This window comes from Saccostrea cucullata, unplaced genomic scaffold, assembly GCF_032062105.1.
Source record: "Saccostrea cucullata isolate Sc308-1 unplaced genomic scaffold, CSIRO_AGI_Scuc_v1 ctg480, whole genome shotgun sequence".
Lineage (NCBI taxonomy): Eukaryota > Metazoa > Mollusca > Bivalvia > Ostreida > Ostreidae > Saccostrea > Saccostrea cuccullata.
In genome coordinates this window covers 13886-35801 of record NW_026920962.1, presented here as the reverse complement: position 1 = coordinate 35801, position 21916 = coordinate 13886, and the positions used below count along the sequence as shown (strand labels likewise).

Sequence of the window (21916 nt, the reverse complement as noted above, 5' to 3'; positions counted from 1 at the left end):
TGATTTTCTTTGAACAATACAAATATGTTTAAGTTGATCTTAAAAAGTTATAATTTTAGTTACTCTTATGTTAAAGTAATGATCTCGTACAATGATTTTAGGTTTTATGTTTTTATGATTATTATGTTGTATTTAACTACTTGTATATCTGAAACACTGTCTGTTCAGCGCCTTAGAGTAATTTATTTTAAATAGGGCGCTATACAAATATTATTATTATTATTATTATGTAAATTTGCTGCGTGTTCATACGACAAAATTTACACAGATGAATTGATAATTTGCTACAAATTATATGCAAAAGTTAATTTGCACCTAGTCCTGACTAGGTGTAAATTTACTCAACTGTGCAGAATTTGCATATGAGTAAATCAGTTCATACGACAAAAATTGCACATGAGAGTAAATTTACTTATGTGTAAAATATACTGAGGTATGAAAATCATGTCGTATGAATGGGGTATTAGTGAAGAGTAAAGAAAGAGAATTGGTTGAACATTCACTGGAACCCGCTTTTTGCCTTGCTTTGATAGGATTTTTATGAAGTTTCGGAATCTAAAACAGTTATGGTAATTCAAATTCATTTTAGCTGTTTGGAATATTAAAAATATTAAAACTGACAAATAATTTTGAAGAATTCCTTCCTTAGAAAAGGAACTGCGAGAAGAAGTTGGATTACAAGTTTTTTAGGACTAGATCCAAGTTCTCCTAAAATTCAATCAGTATAATGAACCTTACAAACAACGACTGTGTTATTACCTGCTTTATCAGCAGGTACCACTACGTACTGATCATGTAATCTATCTAATTCTTTTTTTTTTCTCTCTTTTTTTTTTTTTATTTTTTTTTATTTTGCTTCTGTGTTATTGAATACAAAAGGATTGATGGATTTCATATTAATTGTCCCTTTAATGCGCGACTTTAACAAAATGCTGACAAAATGCGAAATCAACTGACAGTATCTAGTTTTAAAAACAGGCCAGGTTGTGGATACAGAATCTGTGTGCTTTGGAGTCATTCATGTCTTTTACACTTAGAAGGCGGTACAATATAAAAATTAGATTTTAAATGACTCGTCTTCATTTGTGCGCAACATAATTGTCATCATATGTGAGCAAACATAACGATTAAAGGAAGTGAACATTTTTATCATAGGATTTTCATGTCCACAGCTTTTTTTTCGAGCGCTGGAAAATTCCAGATTTAACAAAAAAGCACCAAAATTATGAGAAAGGTCTAAATTCTAGCCCCACCAAATCATAAATTTATCTGCACAATTTGTTTTTTAAGCCAAATGAAAAAAAAACACCTTTGCAGGAAATCTAGGACCCAACCTTTGGTCAGCATTAATTTTCAGGAGTTTGTTTAAGCAACTGTTTTGATAACCTGCTTTGAAGGTTGTATGCACAGTCTGAATGGGTAATTTGAAGTTATATTTTAAACCAGTTCTTAAATCCAGGATCAATTGATCTGCAAAAATGTTATAAAACCAAAAGTCAAAAAATTATAAACATAAACAGAAATTTTAATCAGATTTTTTTTATACCACCGAAGCCAATAAAATGAAAACACTGTAACTAATAATTCAATAATCGACTTTTTACTACCACGGTTTCGTTATCTTTGTAGATATCACGATTTGACGCAGGTTAAATTGCTTATGATAGTCCAATAAAATTATTTTCTTAAATAGATGTGCTCTCAGCTAGAACTTTGAGCAATAAAAGTGAAAAAAGGGTATTAATCTAATATAGCAGGTTAACAAAGTGCTAGGTTTCACTCTTATGGTCTTTTAGGTCAAACTATTTTACACGTGTTTGGGGAGAATAGTGACTCATTCAGATCATCCAATCACGTTTTTCTTTTAAAGTAAAATTGAAATGAATTTATTATCTTGAGGATGTTATAACCATTGTTACAATTAATGTACTTTAAAAAATTACGCACTTTGGAAAAAATACTTACAAAGTGCGTAAATTCTGGGATAAAAGTAACGCACTTTGAAAAAAAAAAATGTGCTAATTTCGGCCATATTGATGTACTTTGAAAAATGCAAGAATTTGCCATTTTTCTGTGAAATTTTAGGTATGATAAATAATTATTTGAACCAGCTTGGATAAGGTGATGATGTCACTTTAAGATCTAATATATATAGTGCTTTTAAAATTTTAGGTAGTGGCTTATAACGTCTATAATAAGCAAATCCTTTTTTTTATATTCATGTGGTAGATGTGGTGGATTCTGCGGCGACTCATCAAATTATATCAAATGGATATATAACTGGGAAAAAAATATTTAGTGAGCATTTCCAAAATTATAAAATCCTTATTTTATATCGATCGTACAAATACAACCACAAAATACCATTGGTTCAACTTTTTAATGTTTTGTACAATTGATTGCAATTGTTTTGTACCAAATTTGATTACAAAACTGATTAATGCAGAGATTCAATGTAAGAAATTCCAAGGATGCTTACTTTCTGACGGTACAGGTACCTGGTCCCATTGCTGGTGTCTCCAGGGACCCGTATTTTTGCCATGTCTCCGATTTATAATTATTTTAAAGGTTTCGTTAGAATTTTTCCAGACATTCATCGATAAGAAAAATGGGAAATCTACTCTTAACGAGAAGTTGTAATATTTATATACTCATATCATATAAAGAGAAACGAAAGGAGAAATAATATGGCGGTATAGGGAACCTATTGTGCATTGTAATTGTGATAAAAGCACCATTTTTTGGCACAAATATAGACATTTACAATGTAAATACTAGTAATCTCACACTTTTATCATAGAATGCACAATTATTTGAAAATTTTCAGCTAGATCTATGTTTCTGAACTTAAAGAATTAAATATGGAGAGGGAAAAGAATTTATGCATGCTTTTTTTATATATATATTCCTTTTACGATAAAAAATAAAATAAATGAAAATATTACATTTTCCATTAATGATGATTATTTTGATTGATGAGGAAACTTTTTAAGAGAATTAAGTGATTCCTCCTAATTTCCTTATATTTTTGGAATTTAGCGTACTCTCAGTGTATACATGTACTTTCGTTTTAATTTCGTTCCGTATTGTGATCCATGTTTTAGAAACGCCAATTCACAAAAAACCAACTCAATGATCTCTGAAAACTGGAAACCACCAACTGACCAAACAGGGCAGGTGTGAGATGATACTGAATCGTGATTACTTCACATCCATCGATATGAGTAACATTTACAAACATCAGGACTCAATGGATACTAAACATTCTGCATATATACAGTAACTGTAACTAATACGGCAGTAATATTGTTCCGAGGACAGGGAAATTCTAAGGTAACTCGTTTGGGCTTACATTTAATAATTACATCTTTATAACATACGTACGTATACATTATACAGACTTTCGTAAAAAAAAAAATTGATAGGCATTTTTATCCAAATTCAAAGCAATTTTTTTTTTAAATCATTATGTCCTCAAACATTTGTCTGTAAATTTGCAAAGCTTTTTTATGAAAAAAGGGCGGTGATCAGCAATTAGCTGATTTTAAACAATATAATAATTTGTAAATGATAAATATAATTTACATTATTTACCATAATGATTTTATTTGCAGAGAAACTGGAATCAAATAGCACAGGTGAATATTTCCGAGATGGTGTACTTTATACTTTAAACAAAATACTAGTAAGAGACGGTGTAATTATGAAATAAATTTTCGGATCGATTTAATAAATATTTGCATGTTTTATGTAGCCAGGGCGAGAAGTGTTCGTCTTGTCCGTCTTCCATCACACTCTGAGTTCAGCTCAGTTTCAGAAAAAAAAAGTCAAAATATTTTTATCAAACCTTATGTGCAGGTACATATTGAGGAGAAATCAGCTTTTTCACTTTGACCTGGAACCAACTTTTCTTATATAAAACGTATTTAAGATAATTTTTTTCAAATCGTATTTGTGTTGATACAAACTATTTAACTTCATCAACTTTTCTTTAACTTGTCCTTTTACTTTTTTTTAAATTTAACTACATGTAAGTTTGAAAGAAGCTATTCCAGATCTAATGTTATCAAACCTCATATACTGATACATAATGAGATCAACTTCATCCGCATTTCAATTTTGACTTTGACACCACTTTCTTGAATTAGTGATTATCTCAATTTTAAAAATAACAGAAAAATGTTGTTTCCCATTTATACAGTGCCCAAATATAACTGATGCAATAATCTATAAACCAATCTTGTTAATGAAAATTTGTCAGACTGATGGACACTTTAGTAAATTCTTATTGATTAACATCAATTATGATAAATTTTTGTAAATATTTTCTTGCATTTCCTTTTATTTTTAGAATACTGCTTGCATTTGTCATATGGACATGATGGAGCACAAAAATGAGCATGGGAAGTTATAAATTTTCAAAGATGGAGCAAGACTACCACAATTCAGATCAAATTGATATAGGCCTAATTTAACTGTTTTATTTTGTGATACCGATACAAACAAGACATTTTTAAAACCGCACATCTTGAGCTCACCATTTCTGTTTCAATTTGCTGTTTTAAAATGGATAAACTGGTTCTTTTAACTTTTTGATTGATATGGGACCAGTTGACAAATGGTGTTTGATGCATTTCGATTCATTAATGAATATTCATGAGTTTTTATTTGGAACATTTCTAAGTTTGTCGTAAGTTTCTGAAGAAAATGCTAAGTGTTTTGAATAGGTGTGTATCAGTTCATAAAAAAAAAAATATTCAAAATATTTTCTTTTTTTGCAGGGAATCAGTCTGTTTTTCAGGGAATCGGTTTATTCACGGTGATTTTCAGGAAATCAGCAAAATATATCGATTTACTTTTATATAGTGAAAAATCAGTAGAGGTATAATAAATCTTTTTATCAAATCTAATATGCTTTTTCGTGTTGCATTTCTTATGAACTCTTGGCGGGGCCTTTATGTCCTGTTGGCATATTTCTAGTTCTTTAACGAAAGCTTTTGTAAAAATTTGAGAGAATAAAATTTTATCAACAGGTTTAAAATGACATCTTTGGATGGGGTGATACGTCTTATTCATGACAAGCAGTGTAGTTTCCGGGTATCGGATGATGTAGTCAAAGACATAGAAGACATGGTGGTTCATCTAGTGAAAAATCTTCTTCCCAAACTTCTGAAGTGCTACCCGAGTTGTCATTTCTCAGTAGCAGAAGTGGTTGATGCGGGAAGCTACTTCGAACAAACCAAAATAGAACTCCCGAACGAGTTCGATTTCATGCTGGTTGTGGAACAGCTGTCAAATGTGGACTCTATTTCCTTGAAGAAAGGGTGCAGAGATGGATACGCACGTGTTGGAGTGGTCAATCAGGAATTGTGGGATAGCGCTAAACCAGACGACGGCCCCGAGCGTAGGTTTGAAATCGCAATGTTACAGTTCAACATGTTCGTGAGGGAGACTCTGAAGCTGCTTCTATCAGAACCAATAAAAGGCAGACTAGGAGAGTTCTCGATGAAGGATATCACAGTGCGTGGGAAACCATACAAAGCTTTCTCCCATGTCCAGACGCTTACATTGATATGGACTAAATACAGTCATGTAGATATCAAACATCCAAGTACGAAGGTCAAAATACTGTATGAAAGGCAGCCCAAAGAGGAGCTGGAAATATGTGTTGATCTGATGTCGTGTTGCCATTCATCGCTATCCACATTCAACAATCTTCTTCCTACAATGTCGCTGAAAAACGAATTGTTGAAGAAAAATGGCTGCCACATTGTTCTGAAATCATGTGAATCTGTAAAGTGTGTGGAGAAGCAGACAGAATGTCGGCTCATCTCGTACACCAAGACAGAACAGGAATGTATGAGGAGACTACACGAGAACTGGAAGACGGTGTATAAAGTTCTAAAATGGCTGTTCCATTATACGGAGATTCTGGAGGTAGACACATATAAAATCAAGACAGCGATCCTCTACTGCAGCTCCAGACGTAGAGCTGATAGTGTGAGTCTAGGGGAGGGATTGATAAAAGTCCTGTATGAACTCAGGAAGAGTGCCTACAATAACAGGTTACCCGGATATTTCAATTCTTCACTGAACGTCTGGAATGTTAGTCCCTCTTATCAGTATCTTGTCAAATATGAGATCAGTTTTCTATTGAAACTCTTCAGTAAAATGCAGAGTGTATCAACAGATAATGAAAACACATATTTACAAGAAAACCTTAGTGTTATCAATATGTGGCTACAAAGCTTCTGCTCACATGCTGCAGAAATCGCAGAAATTAAGAAAGATAGATTAACTGGACTAGAGTGTTTCAACTGGCAAGGCAACCTGTTCCTGGAAATTCTAAAAGATCTGGAACCTGTTCTCAAAAGTCACTCGAGGTTTGCCTGGATTCCTTTTCAGATGAAGTGTTGTGTTCTCGGGGATGTTTTCAAAATTTTAACAGTTATACTTGTCAAGAAAATATCCAGAATGTGGCTTGCACTACTTTGAATATCTGTGGAAAGGGCTTATATATTGCTGCCCAATCCATTTATATATTTATTACATATTAAAATATGTTCAGCAAATGTTCAATGAGCCAATATCTGTCTTATGTTAAGTTATCCAGCATCTTTCTTCAGGATCAAAGGTAATAATTCAAAAAGTAATATAATTTATATTTTTTCAATATCTTTGCAAACATATGTTTGCTTTGTTCTTTCTCTAGTAATATGCCTACTGATTTTATTACTTTTACAATATTTTTGTAAAACTTCAATTATCATATAAAATGAGCAAATTAAATTTATGAAAACTTTTGTTTGATAACAATGACAGTTTTGGATATAAATATAAAATCACAACAAAGTGAAAACATGGGGAAAACACAGTATTCAGAAATGATAAATCAGTTCCACAGAGCAGACTTGGACCTCTAACACATCAGAGGTGAGATCAGGTGCCACGGAGGAGTAAGCATCCCCAAGTAATTGATCAGGATTGTACACTGAGTGATGCTTAAAAATAAAATGGGCTGAAGTTTTCACATTTTTAAATGAATGTTTGCATGTTTATTATACAAAAGACAAAATATTCGAAATTTACTTGATGTACACTGGTGAAAGAAAGAAAATGCAAGCTTACAGACTCAATCATTTGCTGATACATGTGAGCTTTGTAAATTAATTATTTTTAAGGTATGGGATAATTAAGCACCCCAAACAAGCACATACTGTAACAATACCTATTACCATAAAGTGAGAAATAGCATCAATTCTTAGCTTGTAAGGTTTGCTTTAAATTTTACAGAAGGAGATAAATAGAAATGAATGGTAGCACATTTATATAACATCTTTTTGTGTAATATTGATCCATAATACTTGTATATAAAGTGAATTGTAATACTTTACTGATTTTTAGCATAATTTTATAAAGAAAAAAATTGTATATCCATGCTATTTGAATCCTTTTTAAACTTGTCCTAGGCCTATTACTGTATGCAGGATTATTTTGCCTTGTGTTATTTTAGCCCTTGCAAACAATTTTGCCTGTTTTAAATTTGACCAGCAATAGTTCTGTTTCAGAAATTATACTATTTTCTTTGAATTTGCCCTGTGTTGAATTCGCCAAATCAAGAAGAGAGCGGTAAATTTCCCTGTGTACAATATTTTGCAGAATAAAACCTGCACACATCACATAAAATATATTACTAACAAAACAGAGAGTCATAAAAACATTTGTTGACTATGCAGCTGATACCTCTATCACATTAAGCACACTGTGTCTCCTCTGTGTGCTGATTATCTACACTGACTGACACTAACTCTCCTTTCCCGTGGTTAACAGTTTGAGAGCTTTCGTTAAATTGTCTATCGCTGTTGTTGGATCTTCATACTGGAGTGCACTGGTGGCAAATTTACAGAACTTCTGAGCTTTCTGGTAATCTTCTGTCTTTAATTTTACACCACCTGTAAGATAGTGTCATTGTCAGTAGATACACTTACATAACCTGGTACTATAATGGAAATACTGGCAATCCTTTTAAGAAAAAGTAGGCCATCATGCATACCTATGTCATCTTTTTTTCTGTGAAAGTGGTCAACATGAGTAACTGGGATTAGGCGATGGTTCCCACACATTCTGTGGTATTGGTGCACACAGTGTTGGAGATAGGTGGTGGCAATTATATATAATTTACTGGGATATATAGTTTAAATATACCTTTATTACATAAAACTAAGATGTGTTCAGCTTTGACTTTTCCGCTATATATTCCTTTGGTTAAAGTGAGAATGATATCAAAAGTGTGGTGTTATGACCCACAAGCCTGGTGCAGAGTGATGGGGTTGGATTAGTGGTTACTATGGTATTATATTAGGGGTGAAATGAAACAGTTCGATGCGTATCACTTGGTCTCGGTTTGGTTATTTTCGATATGATACATTTTGATAGAAGGAAACAAATTCAACTTTTATTGCTTCCTTTTACTTAATCTAGTCAAATTATTCAAGTGCAAAATGAATAAAAGAAATCAATTAAATTGATTTGACTGTTGAAAATTATTTCACAAACTAAAAGTCCACAAAAATATACTTCTTTAAACTAATTATACGGAGAAACATGTTTTTACCAAACCAGACTGAATGATGATCCCGACTGAAAAATGAACCGAACCAAAACTAGAGATTTTGTATCATGTATCAAACACAGGCCTTTGCGTGGTAGTGATGTGTTCTGGTTAGGTTGAGAGGGTTTGGTGGTACAATGGTATTATATGAGACTTACTTGGATTGGTCGGTGGTTTCCACGTGTCCTGTGGTACAGGTGCGGATTGAGAAGGTTGGGGTGGTGGCTGGTAGGAAGCCTGAGGTGGTGTCTGGGGCCACCCTTGAGCTCCCCCTGGTGCAGACTGTGTTCCCGGTGATGGCTGATTCCCTGAGGGATAAGGCGGTGATGGTTGACCTGGGGGCTGGCTACTGTAGGATGAGGCTCCCGCTGTAGCACCACTGAATGTGGAAGGCTGTGGTATGTCTGTAAAGTAGTTATACTATACAATAGTGTGAAGAAGTTTTAAAAGAGGACATAGACCTTCACAGTCACCTGAGTGTAAATACATCAAATGGCAGTGCAAAGTAATCTGTCACACTATTGACAAAGCAACTGACAGGTGCAAAGTAATATAAGAAACACAATTTTAAGCAACAGTTAATTTACATATATATGATTTTGCAGAAAGTTGATGTACTATTTGAAATGCAGAAATGCAGGTATTTATCATTTTAAAATAATTATTTAGGGGATGCATTATATTTTAAAAAATAAATTTAGATAAGATTGCGTAAAGCTGTTGCACATTTTTTTAGAATTTAAGTTACGATTTAATGCAAAACATTTTAATATATATACATGTAAGAATCATGTGGGAGTGTTTTTGAAACAAAAATACTTTGGGGAAAAAACCTATTCTGAGAGAAATGTCGGACAATGTCCTCCACCTGTGGTAATATAAAAAAATTGAAATGAACAGGTGAAAGAACAGCGGGGGAGGGGGCGGGGAGGAGTATTTTACCTTCATGTTTTTAATAAAATGTAGAGTAACCAAAGGGGATTCACTCACTGGTGCCCCCCACTCAACCCTCCTGTGAGCTTTTTTCCTTTTTCGCTTTCGTAAATGATTTTTGCTAAACTTGTGTACTTGTATACGCTTTTTAATTTATCAACAAGGAATGATCGCACCACATAGTGTCTTGGTTGGTTATAATTCCTTAAGACATTTAATCATTTGTGAATTTAACTGTCCCACTCCCTCCTTTCTAAAATTTTTGAATCCGACACTAATAACTTCACATTGTAAAATTTTATTCTTGAATAAAAACTGACAGTGTTTTCATGGGAATTGAATTTTTTGTGTCTGTATACAGATTCTTTCCGTCATCGCTAAAAATAAACCGTAATTGTTGATATTTTGCAAATGCTTTTGCATAAGAAATGCCCACAAAAAGTGTTCTGTATCGCAGTTACAGTATGCTTGACTTCAAAAGAAAACATGTCACAAAGGGGACATAATAAAGGTCAAAATGAATTTTAAAATCAGTTTAGAAAGCTTCTTTCTTACCTTCCTCCTCATCTTCAGGTAATGGCCCACTAATGGGGGTCTCACCATTCCTCAGACATTTGTGGATGTAAGCTGCTTTCCATTTGGCGTATTTTTTGTTTTTCTCAATCTGTTTAATGATAAAATGCTGCATCATATCATTGAGCATTTAAGTAGTTATCTAGAGGCCACAACTGTCAAGCTTGGTGCATAAGATATATCTATAGCTGAATGTGACTTATTCTTTGGACATGAAAAAGGAATAGGTCTCCTTTTGCTGATGACCAATTCATTGTGGTTTACATCTAATTAATTGTTCTATAGCAAAATGTATATGTTAAGCTATTTTCATAGATATCAACATTTTTAAAAATTGTTATCAGTTAAAAAATACAGATAAAAGTACTCACATCTTCACTGACTTCATCAAACACAGAGAGAACATCAAACAGCATGCCTGCTGTGTAAAAAGACTTGACAACATTCCTACAATCAAGTTTAACTCATTCAATCAGTTAATATTATATCATAACAAGACAACATGAAAGTTATAAAAGTTGTTTTATTTTTCTTCAAGGATGTGGAAGTACTAAAAGATGATGCAAAAAATGTATTACTACTTTGGCTATTATAAATATGGCAGTGATCAATAATGTTATGGGTCAGAATAACCCTAAATGCCAGCAAAGATCAATCACACAGTTTAAACTTAACAATAATTTATTTACAGTAATATACAAATCATTAAGTACAAACTTAGCAAAAATCTAAAAATACATACATCAGAGTGTCCGTTGCTGCACACAATGTCCCAGTGAAATTATATCCCAGTAATACCTCAATGATGCTTATACGACAATGTATCCACAATTATTTATGCATCGAATTGACAGGGTATTTATACAGTATCATAAATCTAGAATATTCTAGAAATTGTAAATACATGATATTCCTGGAAAGTTCTGGACATGAATAAAGTTCAAGAATGTTCTAGAAAAAATGACCAAACATAATGACCACTCTGGAATGTTCAAGAAACTTAATGTTACTAATTATATACATAATGAAACAATACACATCTCACAACACCTCCCCCCTTAAAAAGTTTGAATGTCAATGAAAACTTATATTATTAAAATAAAATTCATGTACATTAATACAAAATCTAATTTGTTCATGATACTCTGGACAAGGCATCTGCAATAATATTGTCTTTGCCTTTGATATGCTTAATTGTTATGTTGTATTCTTGTAACAACAAACTCCATCTAGTCAGTCTTTGATTCTTATTTGACAATTTATGCAAAAATGTCAGGGGGTTGTGATCCGTATATACAAGAATTGGATGCAAAGTAACATTCAGATAAACATCAAAATGCTGTAAGGCTAACAACAAAGCAAGGCATTCCTTTTCAATGGTGGAATACTTTTGTTGACATTTTGTAAGTTTCTTTGAAAAATAAGAAACAACTCTATCTACCTTATCACTATGTTCTTGAAACAAAGCTGCCCCGATTCCAACATCACTAGCGTCAACAGTAAGCTTAAATTGCTTAGAAAAATCTGGAGTTGACAAAACTGGATTGCTCATAAGGACAGATTTGATTTTATGAAATGATTTTTCACAGTCCTTTGTCCATTCAAAGTTAACCCTCTTTTGTAAAAGATTTGTAAGTGGACTAACTACTGAGGAAAAATTTGGACAAAATTTTCTGTAAAACCCAGCCATGCCCAAAAACCTCATTAACTCTTTCTTGTTTGTAGGAATCGGGAACTTTGCAATAGCTTCCACTTTAGCCATAATGGGTGCAACATAACCTTGACCTACTTTATGACCTAAATACTCTACATAGGCATGACAAAATTCGCTCTTCTCAAGGTTCACAGTTAAGTTTGCTTTAGCTAAAATGTCAAACAAAGCACGCATGATTCGGAGATGTTCATCCCATGTGTCGCTGTATATGACGACATCATCAATGTAGGCCTCGCATCCCTCGAGGTCTTGAAGGAGGGAGTGAATCATCCTTTGGAATGTAGCCGGTGCGTTTTTCATGCCAAAAGGCATTACTTTATACTGATAAAGTCCATCTGGTGTAGCAAAAGCAGATATTTCTTTTGCTCTTTCTGTTAACGGCACTTGCCAGTAGCCTTTCAACAGGTCAAATTTACTGACAAATTTCGCGTTTCCAATATTGTCAATACAGTCATCGATTCTAGGTATTGGATATGAATCAGTTTGGGTAACAGAATTCACCTTTCTAAAGTCTGTACATAATCGGTAGGAACTGTCCTGTTTTGGTACAAGAATACACGGTGAGCTCCAATTACTTTTACTAGGTTCAACAATGTCATTGTCCAACATGTACTGCACTTCCCTTCTTAGGTACTGCAATTTTATTGGATTCATACGGTATGGATGTTGTTTGATAGGCAAAACGTCACTCACTATGACATCATGACAAGCTGCATTAGTTTTCTTTGGAACATCCGAAAAGATTTGATGATACTCATTCATCAAGTTTTTAACTTGTTCTTTTTGGTGAATGTTCAAATGTCCAAGTTTGGCATCAAAATCAGCCAAAATATCTGAGTTTTTCAAGCGGACACTCTGATTACAATCTTTCTCATTCATCTCTACACTCGTATCACTCTCAATACAATTTTGAACAGTCTTAGCGTTGGCTAAAGTGGAAACTGGTTTTACAGAATTTCGGTCACACCTTTCAAAATACTCTTTTAACATGTTAATGTGACAAACCCGTTTCTCTTTACGTCGACCTGGTGTCTTAACTACATAGTTTACATCACTGATCTTGCTTTCAATTTCATAAGGGCCATAAAATCTGGCTTGTAAAGGATGACCAGGAATAGGTAAAAATACAAGAACCTTATCACCTGGCTTAAACACCCTATTTCTGGCATCTTTGTCATACCACATTTTCATTTTCATCTGAGAACTCTTCAAATTTTCTTGTGCTAATTTACAAGCATTGTAAAGTTTTTCTTTGAAATCAGACACATAATCTAAAAGATTAAGATCACTAGTCTCAGTCAGCCACTTTTCCTTCAACAATTTCAAAGGACCTCTAACTGTATGTCCGAACACCAATTCAAAAGGACTGAACCCAAGAGACTCCTGGACTGCTTCTCGTGCAGCAAACAGCACAAGATGAACCCCTTCGTCCCATTCTTTCTCATACTGGTAACAATAGGTCTTCAGCATTGTTTTTAGGGTTTGATGAAAACGTTCTAGCGCTCCCTGGGACTCAGGATGATAAGCAGTTGATCTATACTGCCTAATACCCAACTCATGCATGACTTGCTGGAACAACCCCGACATAAAATTTGAGCCTTGATCCGACTGAATTGCCTTGGGTGCTCCTACAAAACTGAAAAACTTGGTTAGGGCCTTAACTATGCTCTTTGCCTTTATATTCCTAAGAGGTATGGCTTCAGGAAACCGAGTGGATGTACACATAATGGTAAGTAAATACTGGTTTCCAGATCTAGTCCTAGGCAAAGGTCCTACACAATCCACCAACACTCGACTAAACGGTTCTTCAAAAGCTGGAATGGGTTGGAGAGGAGCAGATGGTATCTTCTGATTTGGTTTACCTACCATCTGACAGACATGGCATGACTTGCAAAACTCAGAAACGTCCTTTCTTAGCTTAGGCCAATAAAAATGACTCAAAATCCTATTATAAGTCTTATTGACACCTAAATGACCTGCCATAGGTGTATCGTGAGCTAAACTCATGACATCTCGACGATAAGCAGCTGGGACCACTATCTGGTGAACAACACGCCACACTTCATCTGGGAAAGCGTCAGGTGGTCGCCATTTTCGCATAAGGATGCCATCTTTCATATAAAAGCATTCTCCAACTTTAATAGCCTCTTCTGGTGGAAGTGCCCTCTTACTAAGTTGAATGATATCTGGGTCTTTATTTTGTTCAGAGAGTAAACGTTCTCGGCTGAGGATGTCCTTGCCTTGGCTAACATCATCCTCACCACCAAATTTTGGTAAAAATTCTTTCTTCTCTTGCTTCTTGATATTGTGTGGTTCCATGCTTGTTTGAGTGCCATCAAGGTCAGATAAGAAAGTGTCATTCAAATCAATATCAACAGAGGAATTCGTCTCGTCAAAGGCTTGAGTATGGTCTGCCTCCATTTCTCGTCTTCTGGCCATCGCTCTAGTAACAGCACAGGCTGGATAAATGTCATCATCTTCATCATCGCACATGACATCTGGAGTGATTTTCTCACAAACTATAGGATCTGGTACAACTTTTCCACCAGCTAAATCGTTGCCTAGCAACAAAGAAATGCCTGGAACGGGAAGAGTAGGTCGAACACCTACGATAACAGGTCCAGTAACTAAATCTGACTTCAAACTAATTCTATGCAGGGGAACATCAATGACACCTAGCTCCACACCCTGTAATAAAACTGACCCACCAGTAGAAGTCTGCTCAGACAAAGGAAGCACGCCCTCTAACAATAACGTCTGTGCAGCACCAGTATCTCTCAAAATCTGGACAGGTTTTATTTCGCTAGAGTCACCGAGTGAAACAAATCCCTGAGACATAAAGGGCTTATAATCCTCCATAGAATCAATAGAACTGGACTGTGAACCCTGGACATCAGGAGTGTCAGAACAAATCGAAACTAAGGCTTCTCTATCACCTCTAACTGCCGCACAAGCGTGTGGTTGAGTTTTATCAAAATCATTTTTTCTCTTAAGTTTAAAGCATTCACTGATCAGATGACCCTTTTTCTTACAATAACTACAAGTAGGAAGCGACCCTATTCCAGAAGATCCTTCAAAACGTCCTGGACCGGACTTAGAACCACCTTGGGATGGAGACTGGGAACTTGTGAAAGACTGAGACCCTGAACCACTCTTTTTATATGTGTCTGAATTGGTAGAATTGCTGCTAGTCTGAGATCTTGATACAAAATTCTTTTTATGAGATAGAGCATAAGTATCAGATATGACTGCTGCCTCTTCAAGAGTTTTCACATTCTTATCTTCTAAATGTGTTTTCAAATCTTGAGAAACACATTCCTTAAACTCTTCTACCAGGATGACTTGGCGCAAATTAGCAAAGGTTTTATCAAGTTTCTTAGATCTAAACCAGTGATCGAATAAATCTTCTTTCTCTCGTGAAAATTCAACAAATGTTTGATTATCAAACTTCCTATACTTTCTGAATTTTTGTCTATATGCTTCAGGTACTAATTCATATGCTTTTAATATTGCTGCTTTGACCTTCTCATAGTCTGAACTCTCAGCTACCCCTAGTGCAGAGTATACCTCAGCTGCTTTGCCAACCAGTACACTTTGTAACATTGTTGACCAAACGTGTTGTGGCCATTTAAGATTTTCTGCGACTTTCTCGAATTGGGGAAAATATTTGTCTACAGATTTTTCTTGAAATTTTGGAACTAATCTGATATTTTTTGCTGCGTCAAATTCATTCTTGACAAATGACGGTTCTGGTTGGTTTTGTAATTTTAATTTCTCTAATTCAAAGTTCATTTCACGCTCTCTTTCTCGCTCTTCTCTTTCTGCTGCTAATTTGTCTAATTCAAATTTTCGTTCACGCTCTCGTTCTTCTCTTTCTCTATCTCTTTCTCGCTCTTCTCTTTCAAATCGCATTTTCTCTAACTCTAATTGAAACTGATAGTCTGTCATTTTGTAAGAGCCTAACTCTGATCTATCTGTATATTCTGGAAGATCGTATTTTTCAAAGATGTTTTCTTCTACTAGTTTGTTTGCAACCTTAATTCTAATGTCTTGCTTTCTCTGAGAGGATTTAACATCTAACCCAAAATGCAAACCTAATGCGATCAAGTCATCCTTTTTTAACGTATCAAAAACCTGAACACTTGGCGAACTAAGAAAGTTTGTGACCGAAAATACCATGTTGATTTTTGCTGGCTTATAGTCAAATTTAACAATTTAATTAACAAAATTCTGACAATGAACTGCAAAAGTGCAAGAAATTCTTGATCCCGGACGAGCCCCCAATTCTGTTATGGGTCAGAATAACCCTAAATGCCAGCAAAGATCAATCACACAGTTTAAACTTAACAATAATTTATTTACAGTAATATACAAATCATTAAGTACAAACTTAGCAAAAATCTAAAAATACATACATCAGAGTGTCCGTTGCTGCACACAATGTCCCAGTGAAATTATATCCCAGTAATACCTCAATGATGCTTATACGACAATGTATCCACAATTATTTATGCATCGAATTGACAGGGTATTTATACAGTATCATAAATCTAGAATATTCTAGAAATTGTAAATACATGATATTCCTGGAAAGTTCTGGACATGAATAAAGTTCAAGAATGTTCTAGAAAAAATGACCAAACATAATGACCACTCTGGAATGTTCAAGAAACTTAATGTTACTAATTATATACATAATGAAACAATACACATCTCACAACAATAACTTGAAAGCATATGAGCTAAAATTTAAAGGAATTCTAGGGAAAAAAAAGCTAGAATCACTCCTAATACGCCAGTTTTGAGATTGTAACTCTCCTACGATAGAGGCGCAAAAAGTACCCATTTCAGCATGGAGGTGGGACAGGTTGTCTCTGTATACAAAAGTGCATAAATAAAAGAACGATATTTATGGCTTTTAAAATTAATTAAATGTTATAGAAAGATAATAATGTTATGCAGGGATGCATTTGATGATTTTATCAAGCTCAACTATGCATATTTACAATTCTACTATAAAGAATGAATCGTTTAAACGTCCAAATTTGGCCCCCCGATAATTTACAAAAAATAAGTTTAAACATTTTCTACATATTTTTGTCTCAATCTTTCCATTAAACACTGTAGTTTATATATTTCTTTTTCAATTTTCACTTCCTTGCACTATAATTGGGTATTTATCTGATTAATATAGCAGGGGTACGTTGTTTGCATTTATTTCTCATAGACTTTAGGCCACACCCCCACTTTGCAAGCCCATTTTTTATATGAGCGCATTGGTGTTTCAAGTTGTAATAAATACGGTCAATGTAAAGAGTTATACTTGTCATTTTAATTCATGAAAGAAATTGAAACAGCCATGCGCTCACATGTTATTTTCCCAAAAGGTGCAAAATCTCGGGTACCTGTCCCTATAGTAAAGGCACCTTGTTTACAAATTCAATCCGCCTTTGACCTCATGAATAACAAAGCATTGAACACGTGACTCAAATCTATTCACTTTTCATGCTTTGAGCAGATCAATGCGACATCGTGTCCATTGTTGCGAGCTATCGATGGTCAAATCATTTTCAAATGGGTATAATTAGACTTTAAAGTACTCTGGGATAAAATGTTTATGCCGGTATATTCAGGACATGTTCACATTTTTTTTATTTGTTATTATAACGATATTTCAGTTGATTTTGTTTGATTTTTTTCGGTATTTATCAATATATATTGGAGGCTTGTAGCATAAATCTTGCACTTACTACTTGTATCTCATTAATATAGAATTAAAAAAAAAATACTGTGGATATATTATTTGTTCCTAAGTATAATTATCACATCAGTGGTACGTTCATCAAACCTTAGAAGATATTAAATATTTTTCTCTCAGTTTTTCGTTAATTTTATAGATCGTTATTTGAAAAAAATACTAATTTATCATATCTTTAGAAAATAAACCATTTGTTACAAAAGCATACTTCAAATTTAAGAAACCTTACGGAAAAGAAATTGAAGTATGAGACGTTGATAAGGCTTATATATCGGGTGAAAAGTCACTGGACGAACACATTGCACAAAATGCACCCCTAATTGAATAGAGGGAAATTCCGGGTTACTTCTGACGACATGTTATAACTCTTTACATCGGCACAAAATCTAACAACAATTAAATATTAATAACAAAAAATCGAATGGTGAAGGGCGTAATTTTTTTTAAATGGTTTATTGTTTACCCCAATTAAACGATGCAATCTGGACTGTACAAAGTACACTTGTCTAACACTGATGTTTTTTTTATATATCCAGCAACGATAATATTGACGTTAAACTGTCGTTTAATTTTCACTTTCTTGCGATTTTATTTTTTATACACAGAGTGAAGTTTATATATCATATTTCAACCGTATTTGGTGTGATTTCGCAAAATCATATATGTATATGCTATGAAATAGTTATTCATGTAAATTTAATGAGCTTTAATGTATTAATCATAAGCTTTAATGGATTAATTATCATCTCTATAAAAATGAAGTTTTAAAGTATGACAAAAGTGTATATATCCTGCATTATACGTTCTATTCACAAATTCGAAATAATTGTGTTTCTTTATATTTAAATAATTTGACGAATTTCTAATAAATCATTTCAAATATGACTCGTAAGTTAAACAGAAAAAAAACGAAGTTAAGCCTGACAAATTAAAAAAAAGGGTACTTATATTTGGTCGTCCTCTAGCACTAAATAAGAGGTTTTAGGTGTCACTTCATCATGAAACTAAGTACAATTCGAACACACTCTAATGTATTCATACAAATCGCACGCTTGATAGACGCCCCGCCTTCTCACTCAAATACTTGTTCTCAGTGACCTACATAGCCGTAATGGCGAAGTTTTACAGTGAAATATGCGACTTTATTTAATCGATATCATGTATATACTGAAAGTCTCTTTCCTAAACAATCCTTTATTAGTATCCATACAGACTATACTTGAAGACTCTAGCTTTAAGATAACAATTTTCTTATTTAAAAGGGTAAAATTCTGCATGTAAGAAGGGGCGAAATTGCAGTGTTTAGAGGATTCATTCTTTTCGGGTACTTGAAAACGAAAAAACGTCATAGTCTTTATAAAAAGTAACAGATTTTATTCATTGTACGAACATTTTCTAAAAAGTAAGTGTTTTTTAAGTTAAAATAAGGAAAAGAATCAATATGTAATTTAGATTCCCGACATGCAATGACCAGATGCATGTGTATCGTTTATTAGAGGTCAATATCTCTTCCCTCGTCTGAAAAGTCTCACATCCACTGGTATTTTCTTTTTTGTTTCGATATTTTTGATTTAAAAATGATGCCTTTACTTTAATTTGGTTATTCTCAAGCTGCAGAGTGCATCCTGACAATCGTGTAGTTATGATACACCGGTATATCGATGATGCAATGTATCCAACATACACAATAACAAATATCTGTCCCACCTGTTTGTTTACGCGGCAACGAAACTCCCCTCCTCAACGAAAGAGCGCACCAAGGGAGATAATCTCGAAACTTGCGTATTGATAACTCCTATAGATGATACAGAAGTATGTATTTAATTCAATTGTTTTACACTCCTACTTGTTATGTCGTCCCGCTCTGTCCTCATTGTCAGCGTACAGGAATACTTTCAGGGCATAGTTCTCCACATGTGCTTGACCTACGACCTCGTTTTTGATTGGTGAATCCTCTGGGGCAGCCTGTTTTTGCTGCAAGAAATACAAGATATTCATTTATTAATCAAATAGTATATTTCATTTAAAAAAAAATTACATAAAGCACACATATCTTTTCCTTTTAGATTTGATTAATTTTTTCAACATGATTAATGAACAATTATTGTTTGAATTCTATTCATTTATGTGTGAAAACCATTGTAATAAATATTGTTCAATACATTACTTCATAGTAACAGTCAGTATAAGTGTAGAACACTTACCTTCTCCAAGTAATCCATCAACCCCAGTAAGTAGCTTTTACATTCTGGAGAAGAGCTGTCAATTTCTATTCCTTTCTTCACTGCATAAAACCGACCTGCAGAAAACAAACAAAAAAATGTTTTTTTAAAAAGAATGTCAAAAAAACAGATCATGTTTCTTTTCAGTTTTTGAATTATATTCATCGTTTTTTTGTCAGCAACACATCTTCTCCATGAAATTTATGGATTTAAAGAAAAATTGTTTCTAATTTTTTTTTTTCAAGAAAATTGACAAAGAACTGGCTTGATTTAGAAAAACCATTGTAGGCAGAATTTTTTTCTCTTGTCCTTCAGGAAGGTGTTTAGATGAGCTATACACAGCATGAAACCTGTCAAGATAATTAAATACTAATTCTCACACTGCTGATGACATCAGGCCAAATATCTAGCCAGCTGAATCTCCACAGAGATTATTAAATGCTTGATCCAGCCATACATTAAGTTTAACATTATTTTAAGGCTATTGGCATGACAGGGACTCTGTCAGTGGTACATCTGATAAGTGATGCAGGATTCCAGGTCCAATTCCTGGTTCAGCCTGCCATAAATTTCTCCATCCCTTTTATACACATGTATTTCTCTGTTTATCTTTTGTGTCTTGTACGACATCTAGTATATACATGTACATGATATATACAATAGCAAACCCAACATTTATTAAATGTTGGAAAAAAGTTGAAATAATATTGTTTAAATGTGATAATTTTAGATGATTAATAGTATAATATCTTTTGATCATAATCAATGCAACGTTTCACAAAAGATGTACTACTGTCACTAGTAGAAGTGATTGAGGAAGCAAACTTTCCATTTTCCTATGACATAACTTAGTTCATCTATTATCCTTTACATGAAATTACAAATATCATTTTAGACTTTTCAGATATATTACTAGAACTCAGTAATTGTGATTATGTCATTCATAATTGCATGGTAATCATGTAGACCTTCACTAAGTTTCAGTTTTGACATTTGAGAAGGTAACTTTGTAAATTCACATACAGTAATACGCAACCACCGGATCCCGCTTGTCATGTTCGATCGCTGTCTTTATGTAATGCCCGATAGGTTTTAACTTTGCAGGGAGTAGATCCAACGACATTTTTGATGGCTTTTACCAAACTCTGATTCAGTGGTGACTGACAGTCAGTGGGACAGTGACACTCTTTTCTTTCGAAATATAAACAACACCTTTCGTAACTCCTGAACCAAAAGAGTTCTAATTTAGGGGGACAACTCCTTGGCTTTGTTCAAATCTTCCTTGCAGAGTTATCATTCGTTCCACGAGGATAGAGTGTGTTCAAGATTTAAAAGAAAGCGATTACATGTCTTAAATAAATATAATTATCCATATGGATAAAAATAATAATTTTGTCATATACAAATTGTTTATAGGGCCTCCATGTTAATCTTAAATAAATGAAAAAAGATAAGCCGGACCACTATGATTTAATTTATTTTGAAGCACGTGGGGTTGAGCAGAGCTGTAGACTTATTATTTTGTACATAAACAAAATATTTTTTTTAATTAAAAATCGTTGCGATGCTGTGTAATATTTAAATTCAAATTTATGATGAAAAATTTGTAATGTTGTGTAATATTTAAATTCAAATATATGATGAAAAATTTGTTTCAATTACAAAATTATTCCAAAAGTTATAGTAATTTGAAATTTTGACTTAAGTCTGTTCTCAGTTTATGGTCTATGAGAAGTTAAAGAACCTCTTAAAGACTAAACATAACCACCGTGAGATTTTTAGCTGACAAACTGGGTTGATGAAATCATTGCCACAGCAACTTATTTGTCAGTATCTTGGCTCGGTTTGAAAAAAGAATCTCAGTCGCGACTGACCTACGACCTTCACCAGGCGCTCTACACTTTGAAGTGAAAGTTGCAATTCCTTCGGATAAGACCATAAAAACCGAGATCTCTAGTCACGGTAGGGATTGCTCATTGTCCTGAGTACCGAGTAAAGGTTTGAAGCCCTCAATGGACATGTATATTATAGTGACGTCTTTATATGAGTGAAAAATTGTCGAATGGGGCCTAAAAAAAACATCAAGCTATAATCTTTAATTCTAA

At 33.8% G+C, this 21916-nt stretch overlaps 2 protein-coding genes across 2 annotated transcripts; one reads left to right on the top strand and one right to left on the bottom strand.

The window, feature by feature from the left end:
- The first annotated feature begins 3158 nt into the window (after positions 1-3158).
- LOC134258853 (uncharacterized) lies at positions 3159-6718 on the top strand. Its single transcript, XM_062741442.1, has 3 exons — positions 3159-3333; positions 3615-3638; positions 5034-6718. Exon 3 carries the CDS (start codon positions 5041-5043, stop codon positions 6493-6495), a length of 1455 nt encoding a protein of 484 aa, XP_062597426.1. The 5' UTR covers positions 3159-3333; positions 3615-3638; positions 5034-5040; the 3' UTR covers positions 6496-6718.
- A 954-nt stretch (positions 6719-7672) lies between these two features.
- LOC134258855 (vacuolar protein sorting-associated protein VTA1 homolog) lies at positions 7673-21041 on the bottom strand. The gene is made up of 7 exons (XM_062741443.1): positions 20835-21041; positions 19794-19888; positions 19436-19563; positions 10489-10564; positions 10100-10208; positions 8770-9015; positions 7673-7952 (listed from the first exon to the last, which is right to left on the bottom strand). The coding sequence occupies exons 1-7, from the start codon at positions 20932-20934 to the stop codon at positions 7804-7806; spliced, it is 903 nt and encodes a 300-aa protein (XP_062597427.1). The 5' UTR covers positions 20935-21041; the 3' UTR covers positions 7673-7803.
- Between the last annotated feature and the right edge of the window lie 875 nt (positions 21042-21916).